Source organism: Nannospalax galili, unplaced genomic scaffold, assembly GCF_000622305.1.
Source record: "Nannospalax galili isolate Female #2095 unplaced genomic scaffold, S.galili_v1.0 scaffold156, whole genome shotgun sequence".
NCBI classification, from domain to species: Eukaryota; Metazoa; Chordata; class Mammalia; order Rodentia; family Spalacidae; genus Nannospalax; species Nannospalax galili.
The window spans coordinates 971,071-996,070 of NW_008337625.1; the positions used below are offsets into that span (position 1 = coordinate 971,071).

At 45.3% G+C, this 25,000-nt stretch overlaps 1 protein-coding gene across 1 annotated transcript in view; it reads left to right on the forward strand.

Moving 5' to 3' along the window:
* The first annotated feature begins 21,128 nt into the window (after nucleotides 1–21,128).
* Dnajc12 (DnaJ heat shock protein family (Hsp40) member C12) overlaps nucleotides 21,129–25,000 on the forward strand; it is a 45,964-nt gene continuing 42,092 nt past the window's right edge. Inside the window, exon 1 of the mRNA XM_008832658.3 lies at nucleotides 21,129–21,317. Coding sequence (XP_008830880.1) covers nucleotides 21,240–21,317 — 78 coding nt within the window. The 5' untranslated portion in view covers nucleotides 21,129–21,239. The remainder of the gene's footprint in view (nucleotides 21,318–25,000) is intronic.

The following is a 25,000-nucleotide window of genomic DNA, read 5'->3' on the forward strand; positions in this document are numbered from 1 at the left end:
CCACAGGGTTGCACTCACATACATGCAGGCGATACACTCATACACATAAAATAAAAATAATAAATAAAATATTTTAAAAAATATTTCGATTTTGATCTTTTAACAAAATTTACACTGGTAAATTCTGATTTACATTTTTTTGTTGTTTGTTTTTGTTTTTGATACAGGATCTCCATCTAGGCTCAGCTGGCCTGGAACTTCTTAGTAGACCAGATCTGCCTGCCTCTGCCTTCCAAGTACTGGAATTGAAAGCCTGCACCACCACACCCGGCCTTCTCCTGCCCTTCTAAATTTGTTTAATTTAATGTTAGGAAGAAAGATAGTACACTGCAAAGAGCCATGGCAATGACACAACTGCCTGAACTATTTCTTTTGATTGAGGGTCTCCAGGAGCTCACAATTTATGCTTCCATTTTTTTTTTTTTCCCTTGGTCTTTTTGAGACAGGGTCATCCCTGTAGCCCCAGCTGTCCTGGAACTGGAACTCACTATGTAGACCAGGCTGGCCTGGAACTCACAGAGATCCACCTGCCTCTGCCTCCCGAGTGCTGGGATTAAAGGCATGCACTACCATGCACAGCTTACACTTCCTATTTTCCAGATGAATTTGGACAAGGGACTGTGGCCAGGCAATGGGCATTTAGACACTGATACAGCATGCGAGGATCGCCAGGAACTTGCTACACAGCTGAAGATGATCTTGATCTTGCATTTTTAGATCCTCAAGACTACCTCCCAAATGCTGGGATTATGGGCATATGCCAACAAGCCTGGCTAAAATGGTGAATTCTGGATGGATTTTGGGAGTGGTGCTGGGAATCAAACCTGGGGCTTTAGGCATTCTGGATGCATATTCTACCACAGAACCCTCATCCCTAGCTCTTGGGGGAATTGTATTTTTATTAAGGAATTTTTTATTATGGGAAATTTGAATTATTTAAGAATTGGAAGCCAGGCATGGTGGTGTACAGTTTAATCTCAGCACTCAGGAGGCAGGAGGCAGGCAGATCTTTGTAAGATCGAGGCCAGCCTGGCCTGCATAGTAACCAGGCCAGCCCCTATCTCAAAAAAGACCAACATATACTAACATGACTTCATTTTATAATTCAAATTCTCAGTTTCTCGGTGTCTCTGCACTGCTCAAGGGAAAAAAAAAACTAGTGATATTCAGGTAAATGTTTTGGGGTTCCCTTATTTTGCATATTGGAAATCTGGAGACCCTGTGTGGTAGCATGGTACCTGTAATCCCAGCATTTGGGAAGAGAAGGCAGGAAGATAGGGAATTGGGGCCAGCCTAGGAAATATAGCAAGGTCAAGGCTAGCCTGGACTATACAGATGTACATACTGTGCTGGATAGCTTTAGTGTCAACTTGACACACCTGGGTTGACGGAGCCTCAATTGGGGAATTGCCGCTATTGGACTGGCCTGTGGTCATGTCTGAGGGCATCTTCTTGATGAGTGAAGTGGGAGGGCCCAGCCCACTGTGGGTGGTGCCACCCCTGGGCAGGTGGGCCTGTGTTGCATAAAAAAGCAGGCTGAGCAGGGGCCAGGGGAGCAAGCCAGTAAGCAGCTTTCCTCCGTGGCCTGTGCTCCAGCTCCTGCTTCCAGGTTCCTGCCCTGAGTTCCTACCTTGGACCTCCTGCTCAACTACGACCTGGGAGTTGTAAGCTGAATAAACCCTTTCCTCCCCAAGTTGGTATTGGTCAGTGTTTTGTCACAGCAATGAAGAACAAACTAGGACACATACATACTTGGGCTTTGGCTTGTCTGGTGTCGCTAGTGCTTAGAAGAGAGCCTGGTGCTTGGTAGGTAGACAGTAGATGAATACTATATTAATGGACTTTCAGTCTATATCTTACACCTGGTGGATTTCTGTTTCAGAATAATTCAGAAGTCAAGGGAGGCAGATGGGAGACGTGTATATGTCAAAACTTATAATTTTAAAATTAAAGAACCAAGAAAACAGAGTGCATGGAGGCAGCTTGGCTCTCCCTGAGGCTGGAGTGAAGGCATGCTCCGCAGGCCTTCATCAAGTAGGATTTTCACTTTCTGTTCTCTTCATCTTAGCCTCAGGGTAAAGAAGGGAGCTGGGCCTTTTGCCCTTCGCCTGTTCTTTCCCTTTCAGACAGAAGGGAGCCAGATTATGAGACACAACATCTTCACAGAGCTGGAAGAGGGTCCATCTGAACACACTAGAAATCACACCTGCCCAGGGGAGAGGGCTGTGGAGCTGTGCCCAGGAGTCTCCAAAGCTTGGGGTGCGGAGGGCTGGGGGAGAAGAGGAAGGCATGGGTCCAGGTCAGCAGGCTAGCTAGTTGTCTGACTGGAGGTTGGGAAAGTATTAAAATTTAAATGTAGGAGCCTCAAGTTTATTTTAAATAATGGCATAGAAGTTTCTGGGGCCCTTATTATGCAAAAATGTTTAGTGAATCCTTGAAGGGGGGTCATTGTAAAGACAAAAGAATGGAACCTGTGGGTGGAACCTGGCAGGAAGTGATTTCAAATCTGGGCTCCTTATGAAAACCTGGGGTCAGGTCTCAGTTGTTGGGGGGCTGGTAGGGGTGGGCCCAGGTATTGATGTTTTAATTGACCCTGGGTTTATTCCAGTGTTTGGTGAAGGCTGTTTGTGAAAGGAAGTGGGTGCTCACATGTTATCCTGGCAAATGCTCATTTGCTTTAAAAATACGTCACACGGGCCTGGAGAGATGGCTCAATGGTTAAGAACAGTGGCTGTTCTTGCAGAAGACCTGGGTTCAAATCCCAGCACCCACATGGCAGCTAACAACTGTCCATACCTCCAGTTCCAGGGGATCTGGCGACCTCTTCTGTCCTCCGTGGGCATTGCACTTACCTACATGCGGGCAATACATGCATACACATAAAATAAAAATAATAAATAAAAAATATTAAAGTCACGAGCCTGGTGTGGTGGCACATGCCTTTAGTCAGCTGGGACTACAGGGAGATTCTGTCTCAAAAAGACCAAAAAAAAAAAAAAAAGTCACATAAATCACATTCTATTTTACATGTCAGCCAGAGTCAGACTGTTTTGGTCTGCCACAAGTTCTCAAGGGTTGACATGACATTAGGTCATAATTGATATTTTGAGACCGTATTCCATGAACTGTGACCTTCCAGATTCCTTCATTAACGGGTTTCTTTCCCTTTCCTTTAAAAAAAAAAAAAAAAAAACAGCAATTTTGGATGAACTGACTGCCCCCCAGTCCTGAAAGATGGAATTGAATCTTTCTGGGTCTCACATTCTTTATATATTCTTTATATACATTTTTTATTATTGTTATTTTTATTTTATGTGTATGCATGTATTGCCTGCATGTAGGTAGTGCACTCGTGCAATGCCTGCAGAGGACAGAAGAGGCTGTCGGATCCCCTGGACTTGTTAGCTGCCATGTGGGTGCTGGGATTCGAACCCAGGTCTTCTGCAAGAACAGCCAGTGTTCTTAACCACTGAGCCATCTCTCCAGCCTCCTGTGTCTCACATTCTTGAAAAGCAAAAAAAAGTTTGATGCTAGGGAACCCAAGGCCTCAAATACTGAGCTTGTGCTTTACCCATGTCTACACCCCCAGCTTCTTAAAAGAAAAAAAAGTTAACTTCATTATTATGTACATTATTATATAGATTTAACCCTGAAACTAGTTCATTCAAGTAACTGCAGTCAGAGTGATCTTTATATCAACACAAAATATTCCTGTTTCTAAGGCTGGTTTAGCACTTGCTATGTAGCATAGGCTACCCTGAAATTTGTGATCCTCAGCCTTTAGGGTCCTGAGTGCACAGAGTATAAGGCACATACTTCCAGGTCCAACTAAAGCTTCCTCTCTCTCTCTTTTGAGGCAGGGTCTTACTATCTAACCTTGGCTAGCCTGGACTCACGAGTGTTGGGATTTCGGGCTGTTTTCTTAAATTTTGTTAATTGACCCCAGGGTATTGCACATGCTACACACCACTGAGCTACACCCCCAGCCACCGGCACTTAATGTTTTCCTTTGTCCCGATATCTGAGATTAAGCCCAGCCCCTCCTGCACGGTAGGCAAGTTATTGAGCTTCAACGTGTGTGTGTGTGTGTGTGTGTGTGTGTGTGTGTGTGTGTGTGTGACTTATTGAGCTTCAACCTCAGCCCTCAGATTATTTTATCCTTTTTAAAAACATTTCCTTGCACGTGTGTGTGTGTGTGTGTGTGTGTGTGTGTGAGTGGTGGTGGTGGCATTCTTGTGCCATGCTGTGGGTGTGGAGGTCAGAGGACAATTTTCAGGAATCTCTTCTCTCCTTCCACCATGTGGGTCCTGGGAATTGAACTCAGATCCTCAGGATTGGTGGCAAGCTCCTTTACCCACCGAGCCATCTCCCCAGCCCTGTTGTTTTTGAGGCAGGATCTGGAGCCCAACCTGGCTTAGAATCCACTACTCCACCTGCATCAGCAAGTGGGGCATTGGGATCACAGACCAAGGCACCACAATCACATCAGACTTAGGTATTTTCTGAATTTTTTTTTCATAGCAGAAGGTTGAACCCAGAGCTTAAGCGGCCTAGACAAATGAGCTACCACTGATACAGGGGAACTCCAGGTCACCTTTTGGGCTTCTTAGTCTCATTAATAAAATAATTTAATATGGATTCAAACAGAAGCTTGAGGGCACTTTTAGAGTTTAAAACTTCTAGGGCAGGGTGTAAATGTCAGCATCCGCCTGGAGGAGGAGGGTGGAGGAGACAAGAAAAAAAAAGCTGTGCCTTTTAAGCTGACGTACAGGTCAGACACACAGTGGACAAGCGGCCACATGGAGGGGCGGGAGTTTTAGGTTAAACAATAAGGAAGCCCAAAATGTTGGGGAAGTCCGAAGTGTTAGGGATATGGCGCCCTCTTCTGGGATCCGTGGGCATTGCACCGCACAGGTGCACTTTGCTACATGAAGGCAAAACACTCATACACATAAAATAAAAATAAATTTAAAAAAAGTGTAAAAAAGCCTGGCGTGGTGGCACACGCCCTTAATCCCAGCACTCGGGAGGCAGAGGCAGGCGGATCTCTTTGAGTTCAAGGCCAGCCTGGTCTACACAGTGAGTTCCAGGACAGCCGTGGCTACAGGGAAACCCTGTCTCAAAAAGACCAAAAAAAAAAAAATTGTTTTTTAAATTTAAAAAATAATTTATTGTGTGTGTACGTACCTGTTTGTGTGTGTGTGTGTGTGTGTGTGTGTGTACAGGTACAAGCGTGTGTGAGTGCATGTGTGTATGTGTACAGAGGGCATAAGTTAACCCCAGGTTTTATTGTTTTTTTTTTTTTTTTTTTTTTTTTTTTTTTGTCTTTTTGAGACAGGGTCTCCCTGCAGTCTCAACTGGCCTAGAACTCACTATGCGGACCAGGCTGGCCTTGAACTCACAGAGATTTGCCTGCCTCTGCCTCCCAAGTGCTAGGATTAAAGGTGTGCACCACCATGCTCAATTCACTCTTTTTTTTTTTGGTCTTTTTGAGACAGGGCCTTCCCTGTATCCCTGTAGCTCCAGCTGTCCTGGATTCACCATGGAGACCAGGCTGGCCTGGAACTCACAGAGATCCCCCTGCCTCTGCCTTCTGGGATTAAAGGCATGCGCCACCACGCCTGGCCTCAATTCACTCTCTTAAAGGGCTACATCAAACAGTCATCTTGAGAAGGGGCCTATTATTAGGAGCTAACTAATCTTGAGATTAGAAAACATGGACCAGACACATTCATGATCCTTGGAAACACTCTGTCACAGTGACTAAGGGACAGCCAGGAGAGATGGTTGCAGAGTGTGGAAGAATAGGTCACAAACCCACTTAGACGTTTGTGCAGTGGATGCTGGCCAGAATGTAAATTGGTACAGCCTATGTGGAAGTCAATGTGGAGATCTCTATTAGTGACTTTTCTGTTTGCTGTGATTAAATACCTTGACCAAGGCAATTTATAGGCTAAAGAGTTTAGTTTGGTTTAGGATTTCAGGGGGATAAGAGTCCATCATGTCAGGGAGGCACGTCAGCAGTTGGCAGACATGGTGGCAGGAGCTGGAACCTGAGAGCTCACATCTCCAACCACAAAGAGAAAGCAGAGAGAGTAAATTAGAAGTGGGGCGAGGCTATGACCCCTCAAAGCCCTCACCCAGTGACATGCTTTCTCTGGCAAAGCTACACCTTCTAAATCTTTCATGATCTCCTCAAACAGCACCACTAACTGGAGACAAAATGTTCAAATACTTGAGTCTACGGCATACATTCCTCATTCAAATCACCATAAGATCCCTCAAAAACCTGAAAATAGAGGCTGGGGAGGTAGCTCAATTGGTAGAGTGCTTGCTTAGCCTCCAAGAAGCTTGCTGCAAAGCCTGGCCACCTGAGTTTGATCCCCAGAATCCACATGAAAGAGAGAACTAATTCCTGTAAGTTGTCCTCTGATCGCCACACGTGCCCTGTGCATGCCCAGGCAAATACAAGGTCTTGCTTCTTGTCAAAGTGCAGAGTTACCAACACCCTCCTCATCCCTCTCCTCCCCCTCTTCTCCCTTCTTAGCTCTCCCCCAACTCTCTCCTCTTCTTCAGGCAAGAGCTCATGTATCCTACACCTTGAACTCAATATCCACAAAGATGATCTTTTTTTTTTTTTGGTCTTTTTGAGACAGGGTCTCCCTGTAGTCCCAGTTGGCCTGGAACGCACTACGTAGACCAGGCTGGCCTCAAACTCACAGAGATCCACCTGCCTCTGCCTTCTGAGTGCTGGGATTAAAGGCCTGTACCACCACATCCAGCTATGATATAGAATTATGTATCAGTGTGTAGCTGGAAAAGGAGCAACTGAAACCCAAACTCAGGTCCTCTTGTAACAGCATCCCATCTTCTTAACTGCTGAGCCATCTCTCCAACCCTCCCATGCCTGGATTTTACCATGTCCTTAATTGGTCTTTTTTTTTTGGTCTTTTTGAGACAAGGTCTCCCTGTAGCCCCAGCTTTCCTGGAACTCACTATGTAGACCAGGCTGGCCTTGAACTCACAGAGATCAGCCTGCCTCCGCCTCCCAAGTGCTGGGACTAAAGGTGTGCACCACCACCCCTGGCCTTAATTGGTCTTTTAGCTCTCTTTTGGGGAGGTGTGGGGAGTTGAGGCAGGGTCTACACTAGCCTATGCTGACCTGCGACTCAATCTGAACCTTAGACTGGTCTTGAGCTCACTAGGATCTTCCTCTGCAACCTCCTAAATGCTCAGATTACAGCCCTGTACTATTGAACCTGGCCCTTTCTTTCTTTCTTTCTTTCTTTCTTTCTTTCTTTCTTTCTTTCTTTCTTTCTTTCTTTCTCTCTCTCCTGTGACCTCCACCATGGATCAATCACTAACCACTCCCAAAAGTTTAATCCTCTCTCACTTCTCAGAGGTGAAGGAATGGGCTTTGAAATTGGGCCCTAGCATCAGGAAGGATAAGTTTGGCGCTTTCTGCTTGACTGAATGGCCCACCTTTGGAATAGGTGGGCCGATCCAGGGGTCCCTTTCCCTGGACACCATCAGCAAGGTCAAGGCTGTCATTACCCAGCCTGACCCAGAGGGCCACCCAGATCAACTCCCCTATATCCTTTTGTGGGAGAATCTGGCAGAGGATCCCCCATCCTGGCTAAGGCCCCTCTTGGTGAGAAAGCCTCATGCTTGCCCACCAAAAGTCTCCATCATGGTCACCCAGGAAGGTTTGAAGTCCTGCCTCCCAAGTGCTGGGATTACAGGCGTGCGCCACCACGCCCGGCTGGCCCTATCTTTTTAAAGTTATTTTATCACATTATTTGCCTTTTTGAAACAGGTTCTCTGAAGCCCAGGTTGGCCTCACGCTCACCATGTAGCTGAGGGTGGCCTTGAATTCCTGATCTTCCTGCCTCTTCACCCCCAAGTCCTGGGATTACAGGTTTGTACCATCATTCCTGGCTTTGAGCAATACCTTCCCTCCCTCCCTCCTTTCCCCCCTCTCCCCCCTTTCCTCCTTCCTTCTTTCTTTCAGTTTCACCCTGTAGCCCTGGCTAGCCTGGAACTTGCTGCGTAGACCAAGCTGACTGTGCAAACTCAAAGATATCTTCGTGCTTCTGCCAGGATTAAAGGTGTTCACCACTGGTCCAAAGAATACACTCTTTAGTGACCAAGGGATCATTGAGGAAATCCTGGAGAACATTAAAAAATTCCCAAGATCAAATGAAAATGACAATGAAAGCACAGCTTACTGGAATCTTAGGGGTCGTGTGTTGGTCAGGCAGGAATGAATATATTCTGATGAGACACTTGTGCTCTCCCCCTGGCTCTCAGACTATTGAAAGAATGGACTCCAGGAGATTTGAATTTCCCCAGGAATCTTCTGTCCCAGAAGAAGCTGTCAAAGCTTCGGAACATCCAAAGGAGGAACTTGGTTCTTGCAGAACTTATCACATGACATCACAGAAGAGAGTGACCTTGCCACAGAGAATGGGAGCTGAGATAAGGGTGGGTAAGGACGCACCCTGGCCACATCACTAGTTGTGCATATCTCTTGCTTTCTATTAAAAAACCTGCCCTTGCAGGTGTGGTGACACTTGTGTGGCAAGTGCTGGGACTAAAAGGTGTGTGCCCCACCTGGCTATATGCAGTAATTTAAAAAAATTTTTAAAAGTTGAAAGCATTCTCTCTCTCTGTCATAGTAGTAGTAGTGGGAATTGAACCTAGGCGTCTCATCCATGTTAGGCAGCTGGACTACATCTGGACTATAACGCCACCCTATTTATTTACCCCAGTCACACAGGTCTCACTATATTGCCCAAGCAGGCTTAGAACCTGTGATCTTCCTGTCTCAGCTCCACAAGTAGCAAAACTACTGTTTCTATACATAGCGTTAAAAAAATAGATAAATTGGGTTAATGATTGTGAATATAGTAAACATTGCACTGTGCATTTTAAAGATTTGTATTTATTATTATTTTTATTTGAATTTAGTTAAATATTTTACTATAGTTATGTGTATATGTGGGTCTGTGTGTGGGCATGTGAGTGAGTACAGGTGTCTGAGGAGGCTGGAGGCATCATATTCACTGGAGTGGAAGTTCTAGGAAGCCATGAGCTGCCTGACTGGGTGTAGGGAACTAAACTCAAGTCCTCTGTAAGAGCAGTACATGCTTCTATTGGACCATCTCTTCAGCACCCCTATTGAACATTTTCAATGTGTATGGTGTATGAATTATGCATGGTAAGTCCATTTCATTAATTTTTATTGATGTGTACGAGTGTTTTGCCTGCATGTATGTAAGTGCACCAGTGTCATGCAGTGCCCATGGAGGCCAGAAAAGGGCATCAAATCCTCTAGAACTGGAGTTAGAAATGGTTGTTAGCCACCATGTGGGTGCTGGGAACTGACCCCAGTCTTCTGCAAGAGCAGCCAGTGCTCTTAACCACTGAGCCATCTCTCCAGCCCCTTATTTACTTATTTATTTACTCATTTATGTGTGTGAAATCAAAACAATTGGTGAGCGCTATTTTTCATGCCTCAGAATGGCAAACATTGAAATGTCTGTTACACTTATTCTGGGCAATGATGTGGGGACGTTGATTCTTTTTCACATCATTGATGTGAGCATAAATCCAGATAACTGTCTCATAAGGAAGTTTGCTATGACTTTACACACTTTTTATTATTCTGTGTGTGTGCATAGTACATGTGTATGTGTGGGTGAATGCTTGTGTCACGGTGCACGTGAAGGTCAGAGAACAACTCTGTGTTGTCAGTTCTCTGGCTCCACCTTCATGGGGGTTCTGGGGACTGAACCCGGGTTGCCAGGCCTGTGTGGGAAGAACCTTTTCCCCCTGAGTCCCCAGCACTCAGGAGGCAGAGGCAAGTGGGTCGCTGTGAGGTTGAGGCCGGCCTGGTCTACACAGCGAGGTCTAGGCCAGCTGGGCCACCTGGGAGACCCTGTCTCAAAAGCTCAAAAAAAATTATTCTTTCACAATTTCACACACATGTACACACACACACACACACATACACATACATGTACACACAGGTACACACAGGTATAATAATATATATATATATACACACACAGAGAGGTATACACACACACACACACACACACACACACACACACAAACACACACAGTGTTCATGGATCAAAGTTCTACTCCACTGTCATCCCTTGTTTTTTTCTCTTCTCACCAAATCTCTTTTCTCATGCCTTGATTTTTCTTTTTTTTATGTTATTTGTTTGAGGCAGGGTCTTACCACATAACTTTGGCTGGCCTGTAACTCACTATGTAGACCAGGCTGGCCTTGAACTCACAGAGATCTGCCTGCTTCTGCCTTCCAAGTGCTTGGTTCATGTATTTGTGTGTGTGTGTGTGTGTGTGTGTGTGTGTGTGTGTGTGTTGTGCAGGTGTTTGTGCATGCATATGTGGGTGTAAATGCATACACTATGTATCTCTGACTGGCCTGAAATTCACTATATTCTTCCCTGTAGCCCCAGCTGTCCTGGAACTATGTAGACCAGGTTGGCCTTAAACTCACAGAGATCTGCCTGCCTCTGCCTCCTGAGTGCAGGGATTGCTGGGATTAAAAGCATGCACCATCACACCCTGTGTGGGTGGGTATTTTTACTTATTTATTTTATTTTTTATGTGTATGAGTGTTATGCCTGAATGTATGTAAGGGCACCCATGTTGTGTGCTGCCCACAGAGGCCAGAACAGGGCATCAGATCCCCTGTCTGGAGTTAGAGATAGTTGTTAGCTGTCATGTGGATGCTGGGAATTGAACCTGGGTTCTCTGCAAGAGCAGCCAGTGCTCTTAACCATTGAACCATCTCTCTTGCCTTTACTTGAAACACCAGAAATCTTATTTAATTGCAGTGAATTACCCCCCCCCCACTCTAAGAATTAAGAGAGGGGATTTTGAGGCTGGAGAGATGGTTCAGTGGTTAAGAGCACTGGCTGGTTTTGTAGAGGACCAGAGTAGGGTTCCCAGCACCCACGTGGTGGCTAGCAACCATCTGTAACTACAGACATCCTCTTTTGGCTGCCAGGGGCACTGCACAACATGGGTGCACTTAAATACACGCAGGCTACATACTCATACACATAAATATTTTTAAAAATTTAAAAAATATAAAGTGGTCCACCCCTTTAATTCCAGAACTTGGGAGGCACAGGCCTGTGGGACTGAGGCCAGCCTGGTCTCTATGTAGACCAGGTTGACCTTCGAAATTCACCTGCTTTTGCCTTCCCAAGTGCTGGGATTAAATGTGTGCACCACTATGTCTAACTAAAACTTTAAAAAAAATGTATAAAACAAAAAATGTGCTTCCATCCAAGCAGGCATGATGGCATACACCTGTAATCCCAGCATTTGTGAGGTGGAGGCAGGAGGATCAGGAGTTCAAGGTCATCCTGAACTGCACAGTGAGTTAGGGCCAGCCTGGGCCATGTAAGACCCTATCTAAAAGATAGGAAGAGAAGGGAAGGGAAGGAGGGAGAAAGGAAGGGAGAGAAAGAGAGAGAGAGGGAGGGAGAGAGAGACACAGGGAGAGAGAGGGAGAGATGGAGAGAGGGAGGGAGGGAGAGAGAGAGAGGGAGGAAGGGAGAGGGAGGGAGGGAAGGAGAGAGGGAGGGAATGGGTGGGAAGAGAGTCAGGGAGAGCCTAAATCAAGCATGTCATTTGATTATTGCGTCAATCCTGCTGCTGTTGCGGGAGGGAGGGAAGGAGAGAGGGAGGGAGGAAGGGAGGGGGAGGGAGGGGGAGAGAGCCAAATGAACAAGGTGTCTAGGAAGTAGAGAACCATGCCTAGAAGTTTGCTGATTCCTTTGGCTCTAGTCCCTCTAGTGGACACGATGATTTACTGCTGGTGACTATGTGCAGGCTCAGGACCCTCCTGACAGCTGAAATAGCTTTAGAAGGAGTCACAGCTCAGTGATAGAGGTGAGCAATGCCTGTGCGGCAGCTGCATGTCCTGGGCTCAATACTATTACAAAAGCAGACAGAACCCAACAGCTGTAACAGAGCCCAAGCAGGGCCGGCGAGATGGATCAGTGGATAAAGGCTTTCCTCCAAGCTTGAGTTTGATCCCTCAGACCCACATGGTGGAAGGTGAGAACCAACTCCTGAAAGTTGTCCTTTGACCTCCACACACATGCCCTGGCATGGGTAGGTGTGTGTGTGTGTGTGTGTGTGTGTGTGTGTGTGTGTGTGTGTATAATAAATAAATGAGTAAATATAATTAAAAAAATTGAGTTCAAGTCGGTAGAAATTTGGATGTATGCAAATGCACACGTGTTGTTACTCTTCCATTTCTGGGAAGGGTCCAGTGGTTTCTGACCAGCTCATGGTCCGTCGCAGGCAGCAGCCTTCCTTCCTAGAGGCGGCTTACCTTCTGTTTCAAATGCAGTGGATTCTCTGAATGTTCCACACAGAGTGAGGCCCAAGAGCTAGGAAGTATTCATTAAATTCTGTTTTAGTCCATTAATATTTCCCATCAGATGAAGATCCTTGTCTAGGTGACACGTTGCTGCACTTAGAATCACTGAGGGCAGCTTTAGCCATGCATGCTGATCCTGAGACTCCTTTTTAACTGGTCTGGAGGAGACTCATAAGTTTGTCAGCTGTTACATTTGAAGTGATTCCAAATACTTACAGAAGGCTGGGCATGTAGCTCAGTCGTGAAGGGCTTGTTTAGCATGTGCAAGACAGTGGGTTTAATCCCTGTCACAGGAGAGAAAAAAAAAGGGAATAAACCAGCAGATACTTAAATAGGTGTGCAGTTTGCTAAGTGAGTGGTGTAAGGACATAAAGGTCCATTAAGGGAAAACTATTAGGGTTCCAAACCACAGCAGCCTCTCGACCTCGCACCTTGCATGCCCCTGAGAAAAGGGAACCGAGTTGATAAGCACGCTGGTCTTTGAAGTCAAGGGAAGCAGACTCTTCTAAAAGACAGCTTGCCTTTCCTTTGATCCCTGAAGACAAGATAAACTGATTCCGCCTTTTAATCAGAGACTTCAGGAGCCCCTTTAGTACAGCAGTTTTCCCTTAAGAGGGCAAAAACAAACCCTTTCTGACCCAGATCCCGGCTGGCAGACAGAACGGAGTAGGTTTTACAAGCCCTGCTTTTCCTGCCCCCGCCCCCTAATTTTTTCCAAAACCTTCCCGCCTTCTGCATCCCGAAGCCCGCCTATAAAGCCCCAGCTCACAATCCGTGGGCTGACATTTTCCCTTCCCGGAAGGGAACGTGTTCCATGCGAAATAAAACTCTATCCTTCTGAGAGTTTTATCTGTGTTTTGGTGCTTTCTCCCGATCAACTCTATCCGTCCTCCAGCTACCTTCACCTATCAAAAACTACTTCCTGCCTGGCGGTGGCGCACGCCTGTAGTCCCAGCACTTCGGAGGCAGAGGCAGGCGGATCTCTGTGAGTTCAAGGCCAGCCTGGTCTACATAGTGAGTTTCAGGACAGCTGGGGCCACAGGGAGACCCTGCTTCAAAAAGACCACCCCCCCAAAAAAACCAATTACCCCCCCAAAATCCCCCCCAAAACTAATTTCTTTTTGGTCAAGAGGATGAAACCTCTGGCCTGGGTGGAGAGCTAACATTCCAAGCTGGGCCAGTCAATCACTTGGCCAAGGGACAACCCTCAAGATGTAGGGGGCCACATCCAGGAAGGTGGGCTTGCTCCCCCTTTCCCCTAGGCCCTACAAGACTCCTTTTTGTTTTTCTGACCTGAGCAGCTGCTGAGATTTACATTGCGCCTGCCCTGGGATCCTTTCTTTTAGAAGCTAATAAAATTATCCTCTTTGTGGGCTGGAGAGATGACACAGCAGTTAAGAGCACTGGCTGTTCTTGCAGAGGACCAGGGTTTGAGTCCCAGCATCCACATGATGGCTAACAACTGTCCTTAACTCCAGTTCCAGGGGATCTGACACCCTCTTCTGGCCTCCACAGACATTGCATACATGCACACACTTATATGCAGGCAACACACATACACATAAGATGAAAATAAAAATTAATTTAAAAAATTATCCTCTTTGGAGCTGGACATGGTGGCACACACCTTTAATTCCAACACTTGGGAGGCAGAGGCAGGGGGATCTCAATGAGATTGAGGCCAGACTGGTCTACTTAGTGAGTTCTGTGTGAGCTGGGGCTACAGTGAGACCTTTTCTCAAAAAACAAAAACAAAGAAAATAATTGTCCTATTTGAATAAACTTTGGCTTTGCTTGACTTTCAAACTTTTCCTGTCTTTCAGTTCTTTAAGGGGTAGAGGAAATGAACCTGTCAGTGCACCCCTAGATGTAATGATATGTATTGGTGTGATGAGAACCACACAGAGAGTGTTCTTTTTATTTTTATGTGTATGAGTGTTTTGCCTGCATGCATGTAAGTGCATCTGTGTCATGCAATGCCCGTGGAGGGCATCAGATCCCCTGGAACTGGAGTTAGGGACAGTTGTTAGCTATCATGCAGGTGCTGGGTCCTCTGCAAGAGCAGCCAGTGCTCTTAATCACTGAGCATCTCTTCAGTCCATCATCCAGACATCTTGAAATAAAAGTTGTATATATATTTTTTTGATGTGCTGAGATCAAAACCAGGAACTTGGACTTGCTGTGCAAGTCGTATTTAGCTAAATCCCAGTTGCATCTTAGATCACTTGGTGATTCATGTGCACTTTCCAATGTGAGAATCACTCTTCAGTCCAGTATCCATAAATCAAGGAAGCATGGCTCAGCAAGGAGTCAGTGATGCTCTGATAACTAGAAATCAGGTCTCCTCATGCCTTGTCCTGAGCTCTTCCTACTATGCCAAAATTCTGACCAGACAATTTGATGTAGAGTCTTACACATTTTCTTCACTATGGATTTTGGAGTCAGACATAGTAGGGTTGCAATCCTAGCTGTACCACTGGCACACAGTAGGACCTCAGTGATTTTGTGTTAAATAAAATGCATAGGAGGTTGGGGTTATGGTGTTCAGTCCATGGAATGTTTGCATAGGCTTCATGAAAGCCAGGGTTTGATTCCCAGGACCACAGAACCTGGGTGTGGTGGCACATGCTTGTAATCCTTACATTCAGTAGGTGGAGGCAGGAGGATCAGAATTTCAAGGTCATCCACAGCTACAGTGAATCTGGGATACAAGAGCTCCTGTCTCAAAGAAGAATTGTAGGGACCCTTTGATTTGGACTGAGTTCCTGCACAAGGCTTAACAGACCAAAGCAAAATGGAATCCATTCCTGCTCATAAAGTTCCATACCACCAACTGGAAGTAACCAGGTCTGTCTTGACTTTCATGAAATCAGTACCTTGAAGATTCTGCAGACTGATGGACAGATCAGAACTTCGTTATTGCAGAGAGTTGGAATGTTACAGATCCAGATCCAAAGTCACCTTGGGCTATCTTTAGTTCCCTCAGTGATCATCCACCTCTGTCTGACCTAACATCTTTTCTGGTAAAAACTTTGGAATGTATTCACTAAACCATTGCCAACCCTAAAACAAGGAATGTCATCCAAGAGCATCTGCAATCTATGACCAAGACTTCCTCGCTTTGCTGTGGTCTGCCTACCTGATGTCCCAGCAATGTACTTGTGAGTTCAGTCATGACTTAGTTTTGTTCTATGATTACAGCAAGATCATGCAATTGTTTTCATAGTGGACCATGGCATTTGGGGTAACCTGAGTCTGTGTTCTTGGGCCATGGTCCCTCCTATTTGGCTCAGAATAAGCGATCTCTTATTCTTGAGGAGAGCTGTGTTTTTGTTGACAAAAGTAACTTTGAGGGCCAGCCATATGGCTCAGCTGGGACAGGTGCTTGCCACAAGCCTGGCAAGTTTGGTTCCTGGAAACCACGTGGTGGAAGAAAAGAAGCAACTTAGGAAAGTTGTCCTCTGACCTCGGCACTCTTAATATATTTGCATAGGCCTTTGGCTCAAGACTGGAGGGAACAGGTTGGATGCTGGGCAGGCCCACATACGGGTTGGCTAACGTGCTGTCCTCGCTCAGGGCTAAGGGGGTTTGTAGCCTATTTCCAGGCTCAAATACGAATTTCTTGTAAAAAGAAAAACAACACAACAACAAAAAAACTACTTTGGGTCACGTGACACGACCCACTCTCGTAATCTCGGCACTGGGAATGCTGAGGCAGGAGGATTACAGGGCGCCGGAGGCCAGCCCGGTACAGGCCCAATGCCAGGCCAGCCTGGGCTACAAAAGCCAAACCTTTTAAGCACTTTAGGAGGGACAGTGCCCAGGACACCGGAAGTTCTAGCCCGTTCTGCCTCGCTCCAAAGCGCACAACTGCTATGCCTTATGGGAGTTGTAGTCCGGGAGTGAGCCATGCCTTCTGGGCCGCCGGAGTGTGCTTGGGTTGAGTGTGCGCGGGTTTTCCAACTTCATTTAGTCCTAAGGTTGAGTGTCCGATTTTCTGCATCTGGAGATTAAAAGAGCTTTCAACCCTGTTGGAAACTTTATTTTTAAAAACTATTTTATTTATTATTTTTATTTTATGTGTATGAGTGTATTGCCTCCATGTAGTGAGTCCACCCGAATCGTGCAATGCCGTGAAGGTCGGAAGAAGGCTTCCTATTCCCCAGGAACTGGAGTTAAGGACGGTTAGTAGGTGCCATGTGGGTGCTGAGAATCGAACCCTGGTCCTCTGCTGCAAGAGCAGTCAGTGCTCTTAACCGCTGAGCCATCTCTCCAGCCCCTCCACCGTCTTTTTTTTTTTTTTTTTTTTTGAGATAGTCTCACTGAAGTGGAGCTCATCATTCTTGCTAGGCTGACTGGCTGGCCGTGGAGCTCCAGGGATCTGCCTGTCTCTGTACCCCAGAGATGAGGTTACAGACAGGTATCGCCATGCTCGGTGTGGAAGTGCTGTCAACGTGACTGAATCTAGAATCACCTGGAAGATGGGCCTGGACAAGCCTGTGGGAGGGAGATTATCTTGTCTGTTAGTTGAGGTGGGAAAACCTGCCCGCTGTGGTGGCAGCATTTCCCTCGGCTGGGATCCTACTGTATAGCTGGAGAAGTTGAGCTGAGCAGTTTGCTCTCGCTGTTTCGGGCTGCTGCTGCCTTGACTTCCCTGTCATGGCAGACTGTGCCTTAACCTGTGAGCCAGAATAAACCCTTGCTCCCTTAAGTTGCCTTTGTCAGGGCATTTTATCACAGAAACAGGAAAAGTAACTAAGACACCCAGATTTTATGTGGGTGCTGGGGATTTGAACTCAAATCATCTTGCTTTCACAGCAAGCTCTTACCCATTGTGCCATCTTTTTAGCATTTTTGGTTTCTTTTTACTGGCTGTATAGTTTTTCTACCATTGACATAATTTATTTTTTTCTACTGTCCTTCCCCCCATCAATAGACATTGTGGTTGTTCACAACTTTTTTTTTTTTTTCTGTTGCAGACAGTGCTGTCTTGTCTTTAACACACCCTGCTGTAAGCTTGTTTTCTTCATCTTTTTCTAAACATATAATGGACATTTCCATCTCTACATGGCAACTTGGGCATTTTGTTCCTGCCCCTTTTTCCATCTATTTTATGAGTGCTTCTATGAATTCCTATTTATTTTCTAAAGCAGCACAGTTTATCATTTCGTCATGTGATGTGCTCAAGTTTCATATCGATTGTGCCTGCGTTAGAATTGACACACGGATTATGCTTTCATTTCCCAAAGACGTAAGGCAGAGGTGGAGTGTTTTAGATACACTACACTGCAGATGTAACGGGCAGGATTGGAGTGAGAAACTACAGAGAGCCATTCTGAGGGCATTTCTCTGGGGGAAGGGCTGAATTTGCAGGCAGTTGGGCAGAGTTCTTGTGTCTCAAGTTCTGAATTCTGTGCTGTTGGAGCTCATCAGCCTGGTCTTGAGGTCTGGCAATCCTGTTCTTCCTCTCAATAGGATCATCCATCCATCCTTACTGGCATCCATTTTGTAGACAGATTTTGCTATGATGAACTGTTTCTGATGGGATAAACAGGGCTGTTGGATGCAGCAGTGATCCTGCTCCGAGCCCCGCCTGCTCTGAGGCTAGAATGGTCCAGGACAGCCATCTGCCCCAGAGCTATGTCTGCTGTATAGATTTGCAGTTAATCTACTGAGGTGTGAAGTTGGCTGATTAAGTCATAGGGATTCAAGGGATTTGGAGTAGAGTTAACTGGGAGAAATTTTTTTCCCTGTGGTGCTGGAGATTCAGCCCAGGCTACTAGTGAGCTCTTTATACCCATTTCCTTCTTTGTCAGTCCTAGAACTTCCAAAGATGAGAGAGAGAGAGAGAGAGAGAGAGAGAGAGAGAGAGAGAGAGGAAGAAGAGGAGGAGAGAGGAGAGAGAAAAAAGGAGAGAGAGGAGAGAAAGAGAGAGAAGAGAGGAGAGAGGAGAGAGAGAGAGAGAGAGAGAGAGAGAGAGAGAGAAAGAGAGAGAGAGAGAGAAATGACCAGGCCTGGTTGTACATGCCTTTGATCTCAGCACTCAGTGGTAGATGCAGGTGGATCTCTGTGAGTTTAAGGCCAGCCTAGTCTACATAGTGAGTTCCAGGCCAGTGGAGGTTACAGGGAGATCCTGTCTCAAAAAGACCAAAACAGAAGAAAACAAAAATAAAGTTAATTGGCTAGTAACATAGCCACATTGGAATATGAAACCTAACAACAAAGCCATGTAAGAATAACTCTGCTGGATGAAGTGGCTCTCACACAGAGGTCAGGGAACAAATTTTGGGGGTGGGTTCTCACCTTTTGCCTTGTTTTGAGGCAGGCTCTCTCTTGTTTCTGTCACCTCCCTCCCTGGCCTACTCCGTTTTGGGCTATTCTCTGTTCTCTTCCTGCTGACTCACTGTAGGAGTGCAGGAATTTCAGAGGCTTGCTGCTGCATCCAGCTTTTTACACCCAGTCTAGGTATACAAACAGGTCATCAGGCTTGCCTGGCAAATACTTTTACCCACTGAGCCATCTTCTTGGCTCTCTTCTCTCTCTGTCTCTCTGTCTCTGTCTCTCTGTCTCTCTCTCTCTTTCTTTTTTTGAGACAGGGTCCCCTTGTAGTCCCAGCTGGCCTGGAACTTCCCATGTAAGGGGGGCACAGGGAACTCGGGGCGCCAGCTGCTAGCATGGCGCCGGTCCCCTGCCCGCACCGGGAAGGCAGCGGTCCGGCAGCACATCTGCTCTGCGTTGCTGGCCGGCCCCTGCTTCTCAGCTGCTTCTCCGCTGTGAGTCCCTCTGCTACCGGGGCTGGCCCTGTCGAGTTCCACCCTAATTTCACCTGTGCACTTCCTAGAGATGCGAAATCCACCCACTGCTGGATCATGTGGGAAGGTGCAGGATGGCTAAAGCTAGGGTTCTGTGAGTCGTGGCTTACGAAGAAACAGCTTTCTCCAGAGAGACTGGATCATAGGCAATAAGACACGGGACTCAGCTTAGTCCGTGTTACAGCTCTTTATTCAGTGACTCAGCTCGGCTCCAAGTCTTAGTAATCCAGCTCCAGCTCCAGCTCCAGCTTCAGCTCCAATTATTGAGGGGAAACCAGGATATTTATACCATGGGGGTGGTAGTAAAAATCTTAGCTGATAGGTACTTTTAGGATGCACCATTTACATATGGCGGTAAGCTCCTGCCAGGCTGCCAGGCTGCCTGAAAATCACACAGGAAAAGCTGGCAGTTTCCAGAGCCGGAGGCCATGTTTCTGTGGCGGCTACTTCAAAAAGACAAATCAGGAAGATGCCAGGAAAGCACCCTGCTGAAAAAGGAGTCTCTGCATTTGAGCCGAGCCCATGGGCTATCTGGACATGGAGAAACTGCTACTTTACACAGCAGGAGTCCCCAACACCCATGTAGACCTCATGGATTGGCCTCAATCTCACAGAGATCCACTTGCCTCTGCCCCCTGAGTGCTGGGATTAATGGTGTGCACCACCACACCCGGAATATATGTATTATTTTATTTTTATGTGTATGAGTGTTTTGCCTGCATGTATGTAAGAGCACCTGTGTCCTGTCTTGCAATGCCTGTGGAGGACAGAAGAGGCCGTTGGATCCCCTGGAAGTGGAGTGATGGATGGTTGTTCGTCACTATGTGGGTGCTGGGAATTGAACCCAGGTCCTCTGCAAGAGCAGCCATTACTCTTAACCACTGAGCCATCTTTCCATCCCTTTATTTTTATTTTTATTTTTTTGAGACAGCATCTTCCTGTAGCCCAGCTGTCCTGGAACTTACTAAGTAGACCAGGCTAGCTTTGAACTCACAGAGATTTGCCTGCTTCTGCCTCCCAAGTGCTGGGAGTAAGGCATGTACCACCATGCCTGGCTCTTTCCATCCCTTTAAAAGTTTTTAAAAAATTTATAATCTCAGGTCAGGTGTGGTGATGCATGCCTTTAATCCCAGCATTTAGAGGCAGGCAAATTTCTGTGAGATAAAGGCCAGCCTGGTCTACAATCTCAAAAAAAAAAAAAAAAATGTAATCTCTTTCTCTCCCCCTAGCTTCTCCCTTTCTTTCCTCCCTCTCCCCTCACCTAGGCATGACAGGTGGTACTCAAGCACCCGACACAAACCCTTAAGATTAGAGAATATTTTAACACTTAGAAGAAAAGTACCCACTATTCATATTTAACACAGCTGAAAAATTTGCTGCATTGATTCACATTTTCTTCTTAAAAATTTTTTTTTTTTTACATTTATTTAGTGGGGTGTGTGTGTGTGTGTGTGTGTGTGTGTGTGTGTGCATTTATTTAGTGGTGTGTGTGTGTGTGTGTGTGTGTGTGTGTGCGCGCGCGCGCTACTGTACACACATGGAGGTCTGAGGACAACCTGGGGCAGTCGGTTCTCTCTTTCCACTATGTGGGACCCTGGGGATTGAACTCAGATCCTCGGGCTTGGGGGCAAACAAGTGCCTTTACCCACTGAGTCATCTCACTCGGCCCTTTTCTTCTGGAGAGAGCGAGAGCGAGGGCGGGAGCGAGGGTGGGAGGAAGGGAGGATAAAAAAATATAAGTAATGAGATGACTACATTGAGGAGTTTGTAAAAACAGTGCATCAACCAATAGGAGCTCAGAGCAGCTTCAAAACCCAAACTACAGATCCCAGCAGCCCCTCCCCGCATGGTCAGTCTCTCCTGGGTAAGAGCCAATGAGAGGCTATGTTTGCAAAGGTCTAGGTTGACATCTGTGTGTCCGCTAGAAGAGCAGGGAAAGCCTCCTGCAAGTCCAGGCGCAAAGTCCTCTGTCGCTGCTGGAAGCTGACGCCTGGATGGATGCGATCCTGAATTATAGGTGGGAGGACTGCGAGGACTTCTACACCCTGCTGGGATGCGACGAGCTGTCCTCGGTAAGGCTGCAGGTTCACAGCAGCATCGCACGCTTCTCAGCGGCCAGCTTTCAACTTCAGCCAGACCGCCTGAAACTAATCTTGTATCATTTTAAAGCACTTTCGGCCCAAAGAGAGTTAAGGATTTAAATGCATGATGGTTAATTTGAATAACTGCCTGCGAACTGTAAAGTATTAAATGTAGAGACAGGTAGGCAGTTCCCATTTGTTTCAGAAAAGCAGTCAAAGGCAGTGATTGATTTATTATTCAGCAAACAGAGCTTCTGTCTGTAGTTGCCTTGTTCAGCAAGAGTACTTAATACCTTTTCTCTTCATGTATTTGGAAAATATAATTAAAGAAACAGCGATTTGGATTGTAATTATTATAGGGACCTTTAGCACTGTGATTGTCATCAGATTTATTGTCTGCAGAATGAATACAAAAGAATGCAGTCGTGGGTTGTTATAGCTATGACGTCAGTTTAAGATTACAAGGCACTTTGCTGAAAGTACGTTGATATTCAGATAACTGTTGTGGAAATATGCCATTATAGACGATATGGCATATGTAGGCTATATATTATCTATACAGTCTGTTAGCTGACCTATGAGGTAGATGTGCCCCTATGACATGAGATCACTGGAATCAAGTTAGATGCAATATCTCACGAGATTTTCTTTTCCTTTTCTAGAAATGATCTGTTTTCCTTAGATATCATTAGATATCATGTAATTGAGACAAATGTATTATTTGCCATATTACCATGTGACCTATGGTAACCCTCTATAGGAATTAAAGACTGTCACATTAAATAAAGGAAGCTTCTAGAAAAAAAATATGTACTTGAATAGTGGGCTCTGGCAATAATCTGAGAGCCTCTCACTGAACTGTATGTGTTTTGTGGTAAATTGTCAGTTCTGTTTCATAATAGGCTAAAAACACATATTTGACATTTTAATGTAATCATTGAAGATAGTTTTTTTTTTTTTTTTTTTTTTTTTTTTTTTTTTTTTGTATTTTTGAGACGGATCTCCCTGTAGCCCCAGTTGGCCAGGAACTAGCTATGTAGACCAGTCTGGCCTTGAACTCATAGAGCTCTGCCAGCCTCTGCCTCCTGAGTGCTGGGATTAAACGCATGCAACACTGCATCCATTGAAGGTAGTGTTTTTTTATTATGATAATCCATACTGCGTTTTAGATATTTTTTAAAATAAATTAGTGATTTTAAAGTATTTTGTTAAAATGGGCTGGGCATGGTGGCACATGCCGTTATACCAGTGCTGGGTTCAAAGGCATGTGCCATCATGCCTAGCTTCTAACCAGTCATGTTTTCATTAGTTATCATTTAATTAGTGATTTAGGAGGATCACTTATTTCATAGCCAGTGCTAATATCTGGACTTTAGTGAGAAAAATCCAGTTTCAAAATGAGTAAATTAAAATAATGGATACTTATTAAAATGATTCTTCTCACGACTGGATGGAGTGGCACACACCTTTAATCCCAGCAGAGGCAGGTGAATCTCTGTGAGATGGAGGTCAGCCTTGTTCAGAAAGCTATTATATGACAGTGATGTTGCTGTAATCCCGTACTTATCGAACACTTGCTGTTGGACTAGTACTAGAGGTAATGCAAGGGTAGGAAACAAAGTAAAAGAAAATAAAGCAAACAGGTGAGACATGGTACCAGTGTGTAGAGAATGTGACATCTAGTCGAGGAGCCAAAGCTACTATGCAGGAAAAAAAAATGAGAAAAGTTAAGTACTGTGTTCTGTGGTACCATCTATAAACAACACAGGAAATAAAGAATTTTTGAAATACATTTGGAGAAGAGATGGACATAATTCATAATTTGCATATGGAGGGAGAGACAGAGGGCATTTGTGTGGCTAGGGAAGGTTGGCAAAGATGAATCTAAGTGGAAATCAGGTAAGTTCCCTTGACACACTTCCCTGCATAACAAGGTGTGGAAAAGTGTTTTGAGTTGTAAAGTTTCAGTTCTAGAGCTGGGCATGTAGCTCAGTTGGTAGAGTGCTGCTCTCGCCCTGGCTTGAGCCCCTCTACTGCATAGAACCAGGTGTGATGGTGCAGGTCTGGAATCCCGGTACCGGGAAGGTGGAGGCAGAAGGATCAGGAGTTTAAGTCATCCACAGCTACATAGGCCACATGTAGCCAGTTTGAGACCAGCCTGGGCAGTATGAGACCCTCTCTCTTATAAAAAATTGGGTCTAAAACTGATACATGCTCACTAAGGAAACGTGTGGAGTATAAAAAAAAAAGCAAAAAGAAAAATGTTTACTATTTTATAATATGACTTATGTATGTTAACTACCTGTCATATATACTACACGAATGTATGTAAATAAGTGCATGCATATTTGTGTATGTATTTATATGGGTATTGTATATGAACTTGGAGTCATCTGCCTGGGTTCAAGTTCAGTGCCTGGAGCTGATAATTACTGACTGTGATCTTGGGAAAATTACTTAATTTTTCTGTCTCAGTTTTCTAATCTGAAAAACAGTAATAATAATAATAATAATAATAATAATAGTTCCCACCTTATAGAATTGTTACGGGAGTTAATGAAACACTATATATAAGATAATTGGAACAATGCTTGGTATATAGTTAGGTCTCAATAAACCCTAGTATAATTACTATTTCTATGTGCATATTAGCCTAACTCCTCTTAATGTAAAACCTTTTGCACATAATGCATTGTAGCTTACATTTTCTCATAAAAAGATATTCAATAAAATTTCTCCAGTTGTGGCTAGAGAAATGGTTCAGCTGGTAAAGATGCCTGCCACCAAGCCCCATACCTGGGGACCCACATGGTGGAAAGTGAGAACTGAATCCCCTAAGTTGTCCCCTGACCACCACATGCATGCTGTTCCCTATGCATGTCCATTCTTGCAGGCGTAAACACACACACACACACACACACACACACACACACACACACACAAAATACTAGAGAAATGGTTCAGCTGGTAAAGATGCCTGCCACCAAGCCCCATACCTGGGGACCCACATGGTGGAAAGTGAGAACTGAATCCCCTAAGTTGTCCCCTGACCACCACATGCATGCTGTTCCCTATGCATGTCCATTCTTGCAGGCGTAAACACACACACACACACACACACACACACACACACACACACACAAAATATGCGATGAAATGTAAACACACACACACACACACACACACACACACACACAAAATAAAAATAAATGCGATGAAAAAAACCAAAACCAATTTTCTTCAGCTGTTAAAAGTCTACTACAAGATGATTTTCGGAGATGAGTGAGACAGTCCCATCCAAAATTCCCAGACTGGCCTTGAACTTGCTGCGTAGCCGAGGCTGCCCTAGAACTTCTGATTCTCCCACTTCCATCTCCCAAGTGCTTGGATTACAGGACTGTGCCACTGTTCCTATTTATAAGATGACTTTTTTTGTTTTTGGTCTTTTTGAGACAGGGTCTCCCTGTCACCCTAGCTGGCTTGGCATTCCCTATGGAGACCAGGCTGGCCTTGAACTCACAGAGATCTGCCTGCCTCTGCCTCCCAAGTGCTAGGATTAATGGTATGCACCACCATGCCTGGCCTTAAGATGATTTTAATTTTTGTAATGCCTTTCAGCCTGTAGTTAACAAACATCCTATTATGAGGTACATAAATTTTTCTTTAAAATTTCT